At 35.3% G+C, this 19698-nt stretch overlaps 1 protein-coding gene across 10 annotated transcripts in view; it reads left to right on the top strand.

The window, feature by feature from the left end:
* Positions 1 to 2249: 2249 nt before the first annotated feature.
* LOC126825396 (cleavage and polyadenylation specificity factor subunit 6) overlaps positions 2250 to 19698 on the top strand; it is a 221688-nt gene continuing 204239 nt past the window's right edge. For 9 of the 10 annotated variants that reach the window (XM_056101834.1, XM_050555047.2, XM_050555045.2 and 6 more), the window contains exons 1-2: positions 2250 to 2345; positions 18751 to 18834. In XM_056101834.1, coding sequence (XP_055957809.1) covers positions 2289 to 2345; positions 18751 to 18834 — 141 coding nt within the window. In that variant the 5' untranslated portion in view covers positions 2250 to 2288. The remainder of the gene's footprint in view (positions 2346 to 18750; positions 18835 to 19698) is intronic. The other variant, XM_050555037.2, reaches the window with a different exon arrangement.

Below are 19698 nucleotides of genomic sequence, written 5' to 3' on the forward strand. Positions count from 1 at the left end.
CATATACAAATGGTGTTAAGTTGTGGTTATGACGTCTATAATATCCATATTTAGCACATAAATGTCGAATACAGTATCAAAAAAAAACCGATCAAACATAATCAACACCGAGCCATGAACGGCTAAGACGCATTGTCACCAGACTAGAATAAACAAACTGAAAGTAACACGGAAATGTCACTGCGCACGCGCTGCACATAGTCGCGTGTTATCCAGGCACTTCTGTATAACGCAAACAGGACACAAGTTAGTCTTCACACATGGAGCGATACCGACGATTGGAAGTTTTTTGAAAACGTATCACATGGCTTGAGGCAGTTGCTCGGATCTAAGTTAGAGTTTATTAAGGGCTTTTCACACAAAATTAAGCAGTTTTATAGCCCAAAATCCATCTGGGAATATCCCTTTAATACAATTGCTTTCTTTGAAGACCACTTAGACCAAAACCAATCTGATTTTATCTTAAAGGGACAATAACACTCTTGCTGGCTTGACAGCTCCGGAAAATAAATAATAGCCTTATTCTAAGTACTAGATGTTTAAAGGAGCTAAGTCGCTAGTATTTGGGACCTAGAAATTGACACAAATGGGTCGCAACGCATACAATAATGTAATATGAAAGTATATAAATTGATTTACATTCAATCGTTTCTGTTTTTACTGTAATTTCTAATCAGTTAGGTTCGGCGAAATACGCCAGTATTCTCAATCGAATTTCAGTCTCTAGCGTCTGGTTATTCCAGTCTACGCCGATAGTATCTATTGGGCATGCTCTCCAGATAAGAAAATAGCATCACCGTTTGACATGACTTGTGGAATATGCCTAGCCTCGTTTTTCGAGTTCCTTATTACAAATAACGCTAAAACGCATTATGGTACACGATTCGTGTAGCAATTGCAAAATGTTTATTTTGTCTTAAATATTGGATATCAGAAGGCCATCTTTTCCCGGTAAGATCACAACATCAATGTTGATTTAAAACGACAAATAAATTGGTGTATAGGTGAAGTCTTTTATTACGTTTATCGTTTTAAGTCTCGTGATGAGTTTGCATATTTTGATTGATGGATGATTGATGTAAACCTTGTCTTTAATAAAATTGATATTGTTGTTTTAATCAAATTGATATTGTTGTTGTAATAAACTGATGATTACTGTTTGTATTACTGTTTTAGTAATTTGTTTAGAAAATTAATTAACAAAACACTGATTAACTAAACTGAGTAGTAGTGTTTCAGTATCAATTTTCAAAATGTCTTATAGCTGTATAGTTTGTGAGTCAGTTGTTCGCCCAAGACAAGAGGCTGTTCAGTGCGACGGATATGAACGATGGCAGCACAGAACTTGTAATACTGGCCGGTAAGACTTTCATGTTATTTTTTTAAATTCAACAATATTGTATTAAATTCAACAATATTGTATTAAATTCAACAATTCTATCTGCTATTGACCCTATTGTACAAGGAAGCAGCTACCAACCCAAATTAAGATGGTATCGGAAGGGAAATTGCGAAGGCACCAGCAAAAACAGACAAGAACTACGCAATTCAAATTATTTCAACTGTGGAATTCATACACAGGCCAGACTATTAGTACCAACCAGTTACTAAAGAGATGTGGGGGAATTTATGGACCTAACTGAAGCACAAATTTACTAAATGGCTAACCTACTGAACGACATACCGACAGAAGAAAAAACATATTTATAAAAATGTATTAGTTGATCATGATATAATAAAATGTATTATTTAATAAATTGTTGATGTAATAAATAATAAAATGTATTATTTAATAAATTGTTGATGTAATACATAATTTAACATTATTATTTTTATAAATTGTTGATGTAATAGATTCTTATATAAATTGTTGATGTAATAGATTCTTATATAAATTGTTGATCTAATATATTTTTATATTACTGATTAATTTTCATAAATAAAAAGAAATCAATATTTGTTGTGGTATTTATAACTTGGAATGATTGGGTTTTTTAAAGTTGGGATGAGTTATTTTGCTTATACCGTTTTTTTAGGACTTTGAATTTTGTCTAATGGTTTGGATTGTTCGTACTTGGTTTTATTTTATTGTCTTCTAACATGGGATGAGTTGTCTTTTGACTTGGGATGAGCTGTCTTCTAACTTGGGATGAGTTGTCTTTTATTGGGATGAGTTGTCTGGGATGAGTTGTCTTTGGGATGAGTTGTCTTTGGGATGAGTTGTCAGGTATTCTTTAAAACGTTATGTCCCCTTACTCGCCAGAGGACGCGCTTTCAAATGAAATAAAATGGGAGACGGCGTGGACATAGATTTATATGATAATTTAGACGAAGAATTCATACAGGTATTAGTATTTTTTTTTTTAACTTACGCCGTTTTCACCAATACGTTTAGAATCAAGATAAAGAGAGTATTTACACTACCATTCCTAATTATAGACGGGCAAGTGAAAAATTATTTCCGAATTCAAACCGCCATTTTTGGTGTTTATTTGAATATTTCTGATGGAGTGCTGTTTGCTTTTGTAGGGGTCCTAAAGCAAGCAAAATCTGCTCGGTACTATTTCAGTAACGTACCTCTACCAGTTCCCGTGATCGTAGAGACTTGAAATTTTCAGCAGATGTTCAGGTGGACTAGTCATGACCTAGTTACTTTAGTAACGTATATTGTATCGGCTCTGCTCTCCACTACGTTACTGTCAGCTCCTAATGACAACTAGGCTAGTATGAAAATAAGGCTTTTCCCCTATCTCGGTTCTAAGGCAATTTTGGAATCCTTACCGTCTATTTTTCACTGTGATTCTCCTTTGGTCGCTAAAAGGAACCATTTCTTGCCACATCCGACACAAATTTATGAAAATCCAACTCAATTTACATGTAGAATTACTAGAATTGTACGATACAAAAACATAAACAACTTTCATTTGAATTGGGCCGCCATTTTCAAACTAACGCTCAGCCAATAATCCAAACTTAGACATGGAATTTTACTGTAAATGAAAATTCGTGCTGTACATGGTCACTATAGTAGGGGTGATGATTTTCCGTTTCAGAAAATAGCAAATTCCGTTTTAAGTAGGCCCTATTTTTAATTCCGTTATTTTCCGTTTCAGAGCTGACCATATTCCGTTTTTTCGAGATAAAATGTTATTTTATGAATAAATGAATAAAACATCTTAAAATGCCTTTTATTACAAAACGGATCATTTTAAACCAATGACAACAAATGTTGAATTGTGAATGACTTGTAATGTTCAATGACTTGTTATTCTTTAAACCTGTTTCCCGAATTAAATAACAGAAAATTACATCTTGTGAGCTCGTTTCATCTTTTTAGCAGACGAAGCCATTTTTCTCAGCTGCTAGGTGTAGTCGCGATTTATCCAGACATCTTCGTAGTTACTACCGTTTCTTCGAGAATAAGGGCTGGATTCACAAGGCTACGGTATATTTCTGATGTCACGTGGTTAATGCGGATAAACACGAGTCACGAGCCCGGCAGTAAAATAAGAAGTAAATGAAACGATTTTTACTTTTATGAAGTGACAGAAGTTTTTTTTAAGACATGTATATACATTACAATGTTTAATTCAAGTTAAACTACAGAGTAATTTTATAATGGGATACATGAAAGACGGGTTTTCGTTTCGATTAAAATTATGATTCCTAAATGATGAAATGAAAGTAGTGAAATACTAAAATAGACAGTAACAAAACCACGCGATATCATTCAATATTTCCGATTTTTATGAATAAAAAGATGAAATACTTGGATAACTGCAAAATTATTTTGAGTTTGTGTTTAGTATCAGCAAATATCGGCTTTTCCGTCTTTTTCCGTGTGAGATTTCAAATTCCGTTTTGAGTGGACAATTCTGCGATTTCCGCGTTTTTTCCGCGATCACGGAAAATCATCACCCCTACTATAGTTTTTTTTATTCAACATACATGAATAATTATAACATAAAATCTATAAAATAGAACAACACATTATATTGACCTTTATAAAATATTTTAAATATTCTATGTGTTATTCTCATGTAGCCTACAGCAAGGATTTTCGTTTAAGGTAAAGTTCCATTCCTAAATTTGGAATATTGGCTGAGCGTTAGTTTGAACATGGCGGCCCAATTCAAATGAAAATTGTTTATGTTTTAGTATCGCATAATTCTACATAAAAATAGTGTTGGATTTTTATAAATTTGTGTTGGATGTGATAAAGTGTTTATCACCGAAGTCCCACTTCGGAATGTCCGCTTGAACATAAATAACAATACCTTGTAATTATATCTGTAGCTTCCTACAACATCTCGTGCCTTTTCATGTGCATCTCCGGCTATATATATGTCCTGCTCTCTGGAGTAGGAATCTACTAAGAAATAGTTCCTATCTCAGCTTCGGGTTCAGACCACTAATTGAATTTCTACTACATTCCTCCCCGTTCTCTTTCAGGTTAGCCTCTCCCGGGCTACAAAAAAACCAATTTGAAACTAGAACTGCGAAGCAGTTATGACGGGTTTCACTGGTGCCATGTTACCCTTGAACTTATGTCACTTCTGGTGCCACGTTTTCAGTGAACTTATGTCACTTCTGGTATCAATGAAACCGTTAAACAGATTTCCACATAAGCATTGCACAAATAGACGCAGAATCAACCAAATCTAGCAATATCAATTGCATCTATACATTTGTTACCATGTGTTACATACATGTATGTCAAAAAAGTGATCCTGACAAAATTTATTACTAACTTACCGATGAGTTAGCTAACTTTCTAATGGCAAATTAAAATGGGAAAAAAATCTATAAAAGTCATCCAGACAAAATTGGTTATTTCTCGACAAGGGAAGATACTAAGAGCCATTTTTGGACATCTATATGATCGTATTGATCCAATCGATATGTCCATTGGAATCAAATATCAAAATTGTTAAACAAATAATAAATATAACTCACTTCAAAAAAATATTTGTTTTGAAAGCTAAAAATACAGTTTTTGCCCAAATGACATTACTTCCGGTGATAATGAAATTGTTAAATTAGTTCAATGAAATCATAAATGGCATAAGGCATCCCACGGTGACAATTTTATAAAAAATCAAATATTAATTTGCTCTTTTATAGACCCAAAACCTTGAAAAGTGACTTGAAGAAAATCGTCTATTTCTCTGCAACCGTACAAGTTAAAAACGTTTTTGTGGTATCTGTATGATCGTATGGGTTAATTCTATTTGTTGATTGGAATCAAATATCATAATGTTAAAAACATTACACATCAGACTCATTTGAATAAAATATCTGTTTTGAAGGCTAAAAATACAGTTTTTGACCAAATGACGTCATTTCCGGTGATAGTATAAATGTTAATTTGGCTTGTCCTAGTCCAAATTGGCATTAGGTATCAAATGGTAAAACCAAATTGAAAATCAAATAATAATGACTCTTTTACAGGCAAAATAATGTGACTTTTAATCGAAATAGCCCGAAAACGAAAGCGAAATTAAAAAAACTGAGTCTGATGATTTGTGCGCCTTTGCATGGCGTATACTTTTGGTAATATCAAATTTTGAAAAAACAATATTTGCTTTGAAAAAGTGGTACCGAACTGTCAAAATTGTAGTTTATGGTAAAATTATGTCACTCCCGTTGCCGACAGGAAACTTTACCGGTAACAAAAAAAATGAAATTTCGGAAAACGGACCTTATGAAGTTTCTATTATACATATCGAACAATAAATAATTAATCTAGGATCGAAGAACTGAATTAGTCAATGGCGACTAACCCGAATTACTGAGACAAGAATTGTTCACATTTTTGCTCAAGTCAGATGACCATTTAATCCTGTGTAAAATACCATCAAAAAATCTTCATTAATAAAAAAAGTTTTTTGTTAAAATTTAAATTTTCAAAATTTCGCGCCTAATATAAGTTATACCTATGACACCATTATCAACGGTATCAACTGGATCAGTATTGACACCGACCTCCGGGGCAACAGTGTTTTCACTTGATTCACCAACTGCTACGGTGGTATCACAAACCGGAACAAGAAGCTCACTCCTGCATTTATGTGTACCGCTTAGACCGGCGTCGCTTAACGTCTTGTCAAAAAGTAATAAAGGCGAATCATAATTAGGTGGGATCAGACGCTCGCCCGTTCGTTCGATCCTTCTAGTTTAAATCCGCAACGAAAGCTACGTGTTTGTCGACATCCGTTTTACCGGACAAAGGTGTACTATGCCCAGGAGAAAATAAATTCGGACACTCCCGCTTATAATGACCTTGTTTTCCACAATGAAAGCATGAAACTTGTTCCTTGGAAGGAGAGCGAGATCTGGAAGGAGATCTTGAACGAGATTTCAAACGATCAATAGATTCTAATATCTTTTTCACAGTCAAAGACAATTCATCAAGATGTTTCCACTCTTATCATCATTTTTATACGCTCACATTGAAATGTGGTCGTATATTGTCGTCGCCCCCCGTCCATCGGTCCGGCATCCACAATTGCTTGTGGACGCTTTAGAGGCTAAAGTTAATATCTGATTGACTTTAAATTTATACACAGTGTTAAAGGTCTTGAGACGAAGAAGCCTATTGATTTTCAGCGATTTCCGATAATTACTGCCAGAGTTATGGCCCTACATCACTTTGAAAAATCTTGTAGACGCTCTAGAGGCCAAAGTTAATATCCAATTGACCTTAAATTTATACATAGTGTTTGAGGTCATGAGACGAAGAAGCCTATTGATTTTCAACGATTTCCAATAATAACTGCCAGAGTTATGGCCCTTGATCACTTCAAAAAATCTTGTGGATGCTCTAAAGGCCAAAGTTAATATCCGATTGACTTTAAATTTATACACAGTGTTTAAGGTCATGAGACGAAGAAGCCTATTGATTTTCAGCGATATCCGATAATTACTGCCAGAGTTATGGCCCTTGATCGCTTCAAAAAATCTTGTGGATGCTCTAAAGGCCAAAGTTAATATCCGATTGACTTTAAATTTATACACAGTGTTTAAGGTCATGAGACGAAGAAGCCTATTGATTTTCAGCGATATCCGATAATTACTGCCAGAGTTATGGCCCTTGATCGCTTCAAAAAATCTTGTGGATGCTCTAAAGGCCAAAATTCTCTAATTTTTCAACATAATGTACCATTTAGTACTAAATTGTACAATCCCATTTCAAAAAAAAAAATCATTAATTTTTGTCGGTTGTCGAGATATGGGAGCTTGAAAATTGACCCAAATTTTCAAAAACAGCTTTTGGAGAACTTTAACTGAAAAATTACAACAAAGTACATGGTTACCCATAGGTTTTTTGGGTGGTTCTTGTTAGCTGCTATGAGTAGAGATGAAAAATAGTGAAAAACCTGTGGGATACATGTACCTTTGGCTAACCAAAGTGTTATGGCTCAAAAGTGCGCGAAAATGAATTTTCGAGCTTTTTTCAATGGTCATTTTCTCCAAAAGCCTTGGGTATCCCATAATTTTCTTTTGTGATATTGCAAGACTACTTACATAATGTCTCTAAAATACAAAAACATTCATGGGACAGTAAAGGCTTTTGGATATATTTCAATTCAAAAATAATTTTTGTGTCTATTTTAACATTATTTGTAGACCCATAATGGCTGATGCCCCGCGTTTATAAAAAACCCCAAAATGCCTAAACCATTTAATTGACTGAATAGCCGATTCTATATTCGGAGGATGCATATTGCAAGCATACTGTCCCGCTTCCTTATCTAGACAACCTGTCTACTTGTGTGGGCTTCTGTACAATCGGAAAACCCTTTATTTGCTACCGTCAAGACGCGGTCGGACCAATCATTCAAAGATTCGTCACGATGCTGTCTCAGGTTTGCAAACAAAAGCATTGAAGTTTCAGGCTAGTCCTGATTTCCGAAATGTTTTTCCAGTGTTCCCAATAACTCGAATAATGTCAGATGGGCATATCTATCAGATATCAAGCAATAATACTCACTTGCCTTGCCTTCTAAACAAAAGCACAAACTATCACAACTTTCTTGATCAGAAAGGGAATTCATAGTAACGTATCGCATGAATTTATTCGCAAATGCATGCCAGTTAGATTGACCATCATAGCTCAAATATTTGGGAATAACTGCCGTACTCCTCCGTATATGACTATCGGTTCTTGCAGGCCTACCCGCATTCGGCCGGGTTGAAGTTGACGGACTAACCACCTGCTCTTCGCATGATAATTTAACAAACACACTAGCCGACAAATCCATGACCTCCGGAATCTCCACAAGTTCATTTTGGGTTACTTGTCCACCTGCGAGACGAAGACTCAAAATTCTCTCTGCCGCTATTGGACTCACGCCCATGTCCAGTAAGTCTGACAATGAAGCGGTATTAACATTTATTGACATATTTTATATTTTACAAATATCGAAGTATCTAAACCCCTTTAAATATGCTTTATAATTGTATAAACAATATCAATTAGACATCAGTGATGTATGGAGATGTAATGCCCCCACGTGCTAGCCTGCACGTGCATAGCTTGTGTGAAACACTATTGTTTTTGTTAAAATTATTAGGGTTTCACACTGCGTAGCTTGTGTGAAACACTATTGTTTTTGTTAAAATTATTAGGCTTTCAGACTTTTGTCTGAAAGCCTATTGTGATTACTAAAATTATTATTATTTATTATTTTTTTTTTTCGCCATAGCCTATTTCTGAGTGCCTGTAACAGATACCGATATGGGACCTAATTTCCTATCGGAAACCATGTGGTGGCTACTTGATAAACTATTTTTGAAACTTCTGCACCGACCGGAAGTGGCCGAATTTCGTGAGGTGCATAAAAATTAAAAAACGGCAGTAGCTTCGTCAATTCTGTACCTATTTTCATACAAATGACATTTTCAGAAACCCCGAGTCTTTTCTCAGACAATAGCAGTTGAAAATTACGAAATTTCGAAACTTCGTCGCTGACTTCTAGCGTTCGAAAAATGAAAAATTTTGTTTAAGAGACAATTTTTGTTATTTTTCAAATTTGACCTACATTTTTGGATACCTGAAGACCATCCGATTCCAGAAATATAATTTTCATTCCGAGTTATCGCCCTTTATTTTTCGATTTTTTTTCGAATTTTCTGCCCAATTCCCAACCCTTATATTTTTGGGAAAGGATAAATCGATAGTTCTGAAAGTCCTGGAACATAAAAGCTATATAGTCAGACCGCTGGATTAATCAATTTCAAAAACGATCCGGAAACCGGAAGTAGTCGAAATAATGATAGATATTTCGAAAAAAAAGCAAAAAAATGGGTGTTTTGGGGAAAAACTTGATTTCTCCGTCCGAGGAATGGACTGTCGAATGATGCCCAATTTATACGGATACTATGACCAAGCAGCAAAATATGACAAGCTGAAAATCAAGTATTTTCTGATTTGGAGCGTTTTTGGACGCCTTTATCACAAAAACTTAACCTACAATTTTTTTTTAACTTTCTCTATCGAGAGTCCTTTCGGTAGTCTTGTGCATGAAAAAATCCAATAAGTCTTTGAAATGTCTGGAATAGGATAAAAAAGGGACTGAAAATCGAAAAAAGTCGAAAAATCGTTAAGTTTTGGAAAATGCTATATCATTTTATTATTTAATCAGATTTTTACGAAAAGGTTACACATTCAGATAGCTGACCTAATAACGATTCTAACGATGTATAATATGTATTGAGTTATTGAAATTTAATTTTCATTTTTTGACATTTCTGAATTTTTTGCACTTTTGAACATACAATGTACATGTAGGATTTCTCAGGGCCATTTTATCTGATCAGATAATGTAATATATCATTACAGAGCCCTGTGGCTATCTAATTGCCCAAATTGGTTATTAAAAAACTTTTTTATTTATGAATATTTTTTAGTCATGTTTTACACAGAATTAAAGAGTCATCTGACTTGAGCAAAAATGTGATTTTTTTTTTATCTCCGTAATTTTCCTTGGCCACCATTGGCTAATTCAGTTTTTCAGTCCTAGATTAATTATTTATAGTTCGATTTGTATAAAACAAAGTTCATATGCTCCGTTGTCTCAATTGTCAATTTTTTTGTTACTGATAGAGTTATCTGTCGGCACTGGAAGTGGCGTAATTTTACCAAAAACTACAATTTTGACAGTTAGGTACCATTTTTCGAAAGCAAATATTATTTTTTTTAAAACTGATATAACCAAAAGAGTGTGCAAAAAAGTGTGAGCTCAGTTTTTTAAATTTCGATTTCATTTTTGAGCAAATTCAATTAAGAGGTGAAAAAAGGTGTAAAATTGACCTATTTACAACCCATTCAGGCTTTTCAGATTTTAAAATATTTCTACGTAACTTTTATAAACTTATAGCAATAATTCATACGAAGAAAATGTATGTTAAAATTAGTTTGTAATACATGTATAAGCAGTTGCCTAGATATGAGCAATTTTGCATAAGTCACTGTTTTCGTTATTTTGCCTTTAAAATAGTCAATAATTATTGGATTTTCATAAAAGTGACACCATTTGAATCAAAAAGCAAGTATGCGTCATATCAAACTGATTACAATTTAAAATTGACACTGGAAGTGACGCCATTTTGTCAAAAACTGCATTTTTTACTTTTAAAATCAATATTTTTTTCAACCAAGAATTATTTAATATGTGTTAATATTTTTAACTTTTAGTTTAACTTAACATACAATTCATTCGGTCACATAGATATAAAATTGTTTCTAACTTTTGAAGGTTTTTGGTCCATAAAAGTGTCAATTATTATTCGATTTTCATAAAATTTTCACTGTGTGATGCCCAATGTCATAGACGATGTTATAAAACTAATTTAACATTTTTAGTATCACTGGAAGTAATGTCATTTTGGCAAAAACTGTATTTTGAGCCTTAAATTGTGCCGGAGCCCCTTTTAGATTAATTGAATTTGCATAAAAACAACAAAGAGTGGCTATGTGCGATTTTATTCTTTGATCTTGATTCACGGGACATTTCTGTTATTCAAACAAATCTGCACGAGAATGACAACATACAAGTTGACAGTTACCATTGGTTTGGGGTTCATGAAGAATAGGCTCTTCTATCGAGCCTACAGTTATTCTTTTCTAAAATAAAATGAGTGCCTTGGATTTTTGTGTGGATTTGATAGCGGTTATACTTTACTAATATTCTCTGACATCGGAGACTTGTGTCGCGTTCATTTCATTTTTGCGGTAAGTACGAGCTTCTTATGTCTGATTTGAAAGTGCTTTCGACTCCGGTTGCAAGTTCTATTTGTCACTTTTGTGACTTTCGCAGTGTACCCCCTCCCACCCATATTATTTTAATACGTCATAATACATTATTATCATATACAGGTGACAGTCAAGATTTGCTAAATACTTTTTGCCAAGTAACACAGCGTAAGAATATATAGTCCCCGTGTCGAACCCAACATCTCATGTTTTCGCGCGTTTCTGACCACGTGACGTACGGTTAACTGCATTGCGGAGTGATTTACATGTATGGCACTGTGATTTATGAATGGTTGATTTAGATTAACTTAAGCTGCGAGTAATGAAGTTATGTGTAAAATCTCATCGAATATAATTTAAAGTTTGGATTTGATAGCAGCCAATAAGATGAAATGATACGTTTAAAAAATTGTAAGTTATTCATTGTTTGCATACATGTACATTGTGGCACCACGTTATACATGTACAGTGTGTTAGAAATACGACCGTAGCTGCCTCGCCAACGGTTAACATATCATGTATTCAACTTAAATAAATTACATTTTTCGCGGTGATTTGGCTAGCTGCCGTTTCGCTAGCGATTCTCCAAGATTCCACTGTGAAATACAGTGTTTTTCCGCGGTGTTCGGCGATTATAGTCCCAAACTCCAGCACTGTAGGGTACCAATGGTAACATGTTTATTTTGTCTTAAAAATTGGATATCAGAAGCCTACCTTTTCCCGGTAGTGTTTATTTGAATTGACAAATAGTTCGTGTTTTCAACGTGTAAGACTTTGGATGATATTGAGTTAGAGACTTAGCTACTTTAAGCTTCTGTCGAGAGAACAGTTTATCCAATTTTGACGCTATTTTGTTTGTTGACTCGAATAACAAGACATGAAGATCTGACCGATTGTTGCGATAGGTCACGTCAGAGGTCATACGAGCGGCAAGTGAGCCTATGACGCAAGATATTTGATTACCAGTCAGCATTAGTGTTACTAGTCTAGTGGATTACCCACGGCCACAGTTCCGTGGAAAACAAGCCTAAAGCTCGACGTAACAGACCGCTTCATTAGCTAATACCCTAACACTATTCAGAACACGTCAATGATAACAACTCTTCCAGATCCTAGTGTAGTACAAGTAAAACGAAATTTTGAACTATAAAAACGAAACGAAATAGGATCTGTGTTTTAATCAGGCTAAAGTTATCATCCGATTGACTTCAGATTGATACACAGAGTTTAAGGTCTTGAGACGAACAGGTATAAGCTTATTGATTTTCATTGAATTTTGATAACTTGAACAGCTAAATCCATGATATTAAATGTTTTGTATATTAAAGATACATTCCCGCATACAAACTGGATGATTTAATGGTATATATGGACTAAAAACATATTCAAACTAATTAATTTGTCATAATTTTGCTTCAAATCCTTCTCAAACATTGTAATTGCGAAGGAATGCCCTGCCATAAAAATTTGATCAAACCAGGTCATGTTTACGTCACGTGACTTACTCTCTTGGAAGTCAGAGGAGAATTCATTGCATACATAAAACGATGTTGTCTGTAATCGCTTACTATTTATTACAATTTTCGAATCCTAATTAAATTCTCAGATTATTGACTACCCGCATCTTTTTCCGTCATTTACATCTCAGAAAGTGTTTTACGTCTAACTCTTCATAAACTTTATCAACTTGTACATCAAGTGCTCAATGTTCGCTTGTGACCTTTGGCATCAGGCGTGCATAAATTCCTAATCGTCGGGCTGTCGATTGGGGGAACCCTTACATTTTTGTCATGTATACGCTCCATGAGTGTTATTCGGGGAATCCAGTATTTTTCTAGTAAGATTAGATATCTCTACTTTCCATATATACCAAAATTGCCATACTTTTATTGGAAATAACCACCCGATAAATACTTTTCTGGGAACCCATCTTTAAACGCTAACATGGGGCAGAACTTTATAAAAACCAAACAAATTCTAATGATTTTCTGATAATTACTTAATGAGTTGTAACTCTTAATCAGATTTTAATGTATTATAAATGTTTCATTACCGAAAAAGGTAAAAAATATGCAACAACTCTTGTTGACTGCCCGGACAATTTAGCTGCTGTGGGTGTATGTTTCGTTGCCTGGCAACCTATCTTTTTAACTGTTTCACCAGTGCAACCTAACCGGTTAACAGAGTAGATGTATACATCCTTAATTATTAGGCAATCAAGTCCACGATCTTTATTAAAAAAGATAAGTAGACAGGCAACAAAACATATTCCCAAATATTGAAGATTAAATCTTGTACCTTATCAAACTATGGACTAGTGGATATTAATGCCGGGCTAGTGCCTGACAGTAGACAACTAGCCCTGAGCTAGTGGATTCAAAATTTTTTTAACGCCCCTGGAAGAAAGGCAGTGGTGCCTTGTCACCTAATTTCAAGCACTGGAAATGATTTAGGCGTACTAATTAATCATGCAGCAAATAATTATTAATATCTCAATGGATGTTGTGTATTTTCAACTACGTGTGAAGAGCGACCTAATTATTCCTTCAATAAGCATCGTCTTCTATCCCAATATATAATCTCTACAAAAACAGTCCATAGAAATATTGTACAAAAATGCACTTCGTTTCGTGTAAAACAGGGGTCCTCAAATCTTAATGCGGAGGATATGATGTCAAACGGAGGTCAAACTATCCTAACTTGGCGACTGAAAGAACTGTTGGTGAATGTGATATTGGATAAACCTGTTTCACTGAACAACTTTTGTCAGTAAGTGTTACTGTTGTTCAGGGATGGATCACAGAATAAAGTAGGACATGCATTTAGAATTTATCGACTTTCAGCTTGTGGCTATTTGATGCGCCAACAATTCAGTCTTAGTCCGCTCCAACTAAATACAGCGTGAAGAATCTTGAGGTTACACGTGAACGAAACCTCAAGACACTCTGGAGTAACTAAGATGGGTTCGACACACGCGCTTGCTGTCTGAAGCTGCAGTTCATGATAATAACAATAATTTTCGTATTTAACTTTTGTGCTAAGCCACCAATTTCTATAAACGACTATTTAGCGTTGACCAGTTGGATTGGCCTTTACGTGTGAATATCACCTTGACTTTGACTTCAAATTTCCTATCGAGCTCGGGGGGGGGGGGGGGGCCTTTGCGTTTATGTGGATGTCATGGCCTTACGTCTTGCTGTATTATCGAGGTTAATGTTCGAGGTGAAAGCAGATAACCACGTGATTCCTATTGAGTATTCACTGGTGTCTAAGTTCATAGCTGTGTTTTTCTTTAATGAGTTTGGGTCATTCTATGTGCCTTTGACTAGTCTCTGTCTACGGTTGTATTCCGTTTGACTTGCCATGTTTTTATTTTGTAAAATTCAAATATTTTTCATGTATATAATAAGCTTATATATTTAGCCAGGTGTGCCGCTATTTTTTCATGTGTTCCAAGGTGTGCCAAAGGTGGAGAATCACTGGCTTAGTATGACCATTTTTTTAAGGAGTAGTCAAAAACGTAAACCGTGAGCGATTTCATTTTAGAATTATATTTCTATGATATGGTCCCATTCTCTGATGTTTGTGCCTGAAAAATGGAAATATATTGTCCAATAAATGGACTGTTCACCGAATCGGGGAAGGGGGAGTGATGTAGCCCCCCCCCCCCCCGACTCCTACACTTGTGCAAGGGAAAAGCGAGTGTTCTCAGCATTGGATGGGAATCCAAGGGATGCACGGTTTTCGGACTACCATCGGACCACAGCTACTCTTCGTAGAAAACAGGGGCAAGTGTCAGTTCAAAATCGCCCTCTTTGTCTGATAAAAGTCCAATGTTATATATTTATGCTGCATGTACTTTCACCAAAAAACTTTTAAGCTCTCCATACTTAAAGCTGGGGTTGCGGATTGCTACTTCCTGAATACTTTTTCATAAATCAGAATTCACGAAACATGGTTTCATTGTGGGATTAAGCGTTGACATCCACAATAGTTACATGTATACATACATGTATGTGCTTTGTGATATTATTGTCCGCCCGCCTTTCGTATAAAAGCAGTCTACTATTAAAATTGGTTCATCCATCTGTCTGTCACTCTATTTGGGACACAATAACTCTCCTTCTAATTGAGCTAGAACGTTCAAACTTGGGTGTAGGTGTTTATTACATGTAGGTCATTGCCTTGGTGGAGTTCTTTTTTTTTTTTTAAAGCAATATTTTTATTCAGATTTGTATCTGAATAGGGATTGGGGAACAGGCATAGCCTATATTAAACCTAGATGAGCATTTTCTGCTCAGGGTAAGCAGAGCGATAAGCAATTCGATTGGCCAAGACTTTGGAACACAATAACGCTCCTTTGAATTGAGGTAGAAATTGTTCAAACTTGGTGTAGGTGTTTATTAGGTCAATGCCTTGATGGTGTTCACGGTAAGCAGAGATAAGCAATCTGATTGGTTGATTCTTTGGTACGCGATAACTTTAGTTATAATTAAGTGAAGTATAGATTCATTATATCATTACCATGACTAAGTTCGATGATGAGAATTTTCTGCCTCCGTCCGTCCGTCTGCCGTCTGTCTGTCCGTCACACTTTTTGGGACACAATAACTCTTTCTAATTGAGTTAGAATGTTCAAACTTGGTGTAGCCGTAGGTGTTTATTAGGTCAATACCTTGATGGAGTTCGAAGATGAGCATTTTCCGCTTAGGGTAAGCGGAGATAAGCAATTTGATTGGTTAATGCTTTGGGACACGATAACTTTAGTTCTAATTAAGTGAGAGTGATGAAACTTGGTATATAGTTTCATTACATCGATACCTTGACTAAGTTCGATAATGAGCATTTTCTGCTCAGGGTAAGCACAAGCAGAGTGATAAGCAATTTGATTGGCCAAGATTTTGGAATACAATAACTCTTTTTCTAATTGAGCTAGAATGTTCAAACTTGGTGTAGGTGTTTATGAGGTCAATACCTTGATGGAGTGCGAAGATGAGCATATTTTTCTGCTTAGGGTAAGCAGAGATAAGCAATTTGATTGGTTGATGCTTTGGAACACGATAACTTTAGTTCTAATTAAGTGAGAGTGATGAAACTTGGCTTGTAATTTCATTACATCAATACCATGACTAAGTTTGATGATGAGAATTTTCTGCTTAGGCTAAGGAGCAATAAGCATTTTGATTGGTCAAGACTTTGGAATATAACAACTCTGCTTTTAATTGAGGTAGAATGTTTAAACGTGATGTAGATGTTCATTAGGTGAATGTCTTGACTGAGTTTAATGATTAACATTTCAAGCTAAAGCTAAGCAGAGCTAAGCAATTTCATTGCTCGATGCTCTGGCAGAAGATAACTTTGATTCTATCTGATAGAAAGTGATGAAACTTAGTGTATAGTTGATAATTATTTTGATTGCTTGATACTTTTGAAAAAATAAAGATGCTATTGATTAATATGTATCATCTATTTATTTTGGGATTTCGACATGGGGCTTAAGTTTGACTGTTGGCTTGTTTTTTTTAGCTTGTCCCTATCCATCTCTTGCAAAATGTGGGCGTATCTTGCTTGGCAACCGCTGGTTCAGGATGAACCTTATTGATATCAGCAGTTTCTTGTGAACGCTATAGGTTTTAGCAAATCTTTTTTTATACACCCATATTGAAATGTGGTCGAATATTGTTGTCGCCCCCGTCCGTCCGTTAATATCCAATTGACTTTAAATTCATACACAGTGTTTAGTGTCATAAGACGAAGAAGCCTATTGATTTTCAGCTATTTTCGATAATTACTGTCAGAGTTATGGCCCTTGATCACTTCAAAAAATCTTGTGGACGCTGTAGAGGTAAAAGTTAATATTCGATTAACTTTAAATTTATGCAGTGTTTAAGGTCATGAGACAAAGAAGCCTATTGATTTTCAACGATTTTCGATAATTACTGCCAGAGTTATGGCCCTTGATCACTTCAAAAAATCTTGTGGACGCTCTAGAGGTCAAAGTTAATATCCGATTGACGGTGTATAAGGTCATGAGACGAAGAAGCCTATTGATTTTCAGCAATTTCTGATAATTACTGCCTGAGTTATGGCCCTTGATCACTTTGAAAAATCTTGTGGATGCTCTAGAGGCTAAAGTTAATATCCGAGCCCTTATTCACGAAAACTTAAACTAAGATACAATCAAAATTTTAAGAAATACTGCAATTCAATTGGCTGACCGGTAAAATCAATTTGCATATATCCAATGAAGTTGCAGTATTTCTTAAAATTTCGGTTGTAACTTAGTTTAAGTTTTTGTGTATAAGGGCCCTGATTGACTTTAAATTTATACACAGTGTTTAAGATCTTGAGACGAACAAGTATATTGATTTTCAAAGAATCTTTATGACTTGAACAGCTAAATCCATGATGTTAAAAGTTTTGTATACTAAACGTTAGCATGGGGCAGAACTTTATAAAAACCAAACAAATTCTAATGGTTTTCTGATAATTACTTAATGAGTTGTTACTCTTAATCAGATTTTAAAGTATTATAAATGTTTCATTACCGAAAAAAGTAAAAATATGTGACAACTCTTGTTGACTGCCCGGACGATATTGCTGCTGTGGGCGTTTGTTTCGTTGCCTGGCAACCTATCTTTCAAAATTGGTTGAAGGTGATGTGGTTATAAAAGGATGAACCTTTAGAGATTAGATTTCTTCAAGGATCCTCATCAAATTTGCTCAACATCCAAGTTTTCCTGTCAGTCAGATAAGCTGCAGTTTGGACAAAGCTACTATGTTTGCATATTCCACTCAAATATCCCACACTTTGCGTTCTATCTTTACACTTAAAGAAAATCATGATACTTTTGAAAAAAAATAGATGTGCGATTAATTAATATGTGTCATCTATTTATTTTGGGATTTCGGCGGGGGACATCAGCCTCACTGTTGGCTTGTTAACAATGTAATACCGATGTTCATTAGGCATAAAGGATGGTCCTTTCTAGTATATATATTTGTAGACAAGCTGTCGCAAATTTTCCGATAGTGCTGACAGAATTCATGAAACATGGTTGCATTGCCTCGTTGAAATTAACATTTGACACCCAAAATAGCTAAATACATGTACAGTATTTGTGTTGATACGATTCACGACTCTAAAATACTGATGAAAATTAGGAATAAAGGATACTTTAGTATATACATGTACATGTATCGGTAGGCTTTAGTTAATTTTAATAACCAATTTGCGAAGGGTATGTACAGAAAGTCACATGCGAACAGTTAACCTGCATTATTGTGGACACTAAAAGTAGAAGTCACAATTTTTATCCAATTTTGAGAAACTTGAAATGTATGTTTATAATCCAAAGATCTTGGTTCCTTTCGATATTTGCGCAGATCAGACCCTAACCTCCTGATTTCTAAGTAGTGGCTAATCACTATATTTGAAATGCATATTCCTTCTATTATTGTTATTAACTTTATTTTTTTATTCCACTTTTTAGCAGGAGACAGAATTTTCACATGGAGATGATTTATACGATGATGTAATTACAGCTCCATCCAGTTCAGATCCTGCTGAAGTGAATGTAAGAGAATACTTTCTAACTTGTGATGGGTTGACCCACCCATTTCATTATGCCTTGAGATCTGAAAACATGCGGGAGTGACAAAATATGTTTTCTGTATACAGTAGAATCTGTATGAGCAGCCACTCAGCGACATCTTTTAAGCAGTCACGATAAATTCCCCCCCCGTAAAAATTCCATTGTTTCATCTCTTTAATCAACGGTCACTCCTCTAAGGCGGCCAGCCGTCACTATTGTTGTCGCCCCCGTCCGTCGATCCGTCGGTCGGTCCGGTGTCCACAATTGCTTGTGGACGCTCTATAGGCTAAAGTTAATATCCGATTGACTTTAAATTTATACACTGTGTTTAAGGTCATGAGACGAAGAAGCCTATTGATTTTCAGAGATTTCCGATAATTTTTGCCAGAGTTATGGCCCTTGATCACTTTGAAAAATCTTGTGGATGCTCTAGAGGCTAAAGTGATACACAGTGTTTAAGGTCATGAGACGAAGAATCCTATTGCATGGCTCGAAATGTTCGCCTGTCTACTTGTCACCGACAGGCGATTTTTTCGTCTGACAGGTAGCAAATAAAACTACCTGTCCCTTGCGACAGGTGGACTAAATTTTACTTGATGTTCAGTAAATTGACCACAATACTCACGTCCACATCACGTACATTTAATTATTTGTTTCTAAATGCAAGAAGTAAGCACGGAAATACCTCGAAAAGCCGCCATTTGCAGTGTTTACATTTCGCTCTGTCGTAGGCTACAGTTACTCACACAGTTTGGAAGTAGACAATTTTATATCAATGAATTTCACACCATCTACGCTTGTTTTCATCTGCTTGAGACTAGTTTGTAGCATTATGGAGTATTATAT

This window comes from Patella vulgata, chromosome 6 (genome assembly GCF_932274485.2).
Source record: "Patella vulgata chromosome 6, xgPatVulg1.2, whole genome shotgun sequence".
Taxonomy (NCBI): Eukaryota; Metazoa; Mollusca; class Gastropoda; family Patellidae; genus Patella; species Patella vulgata.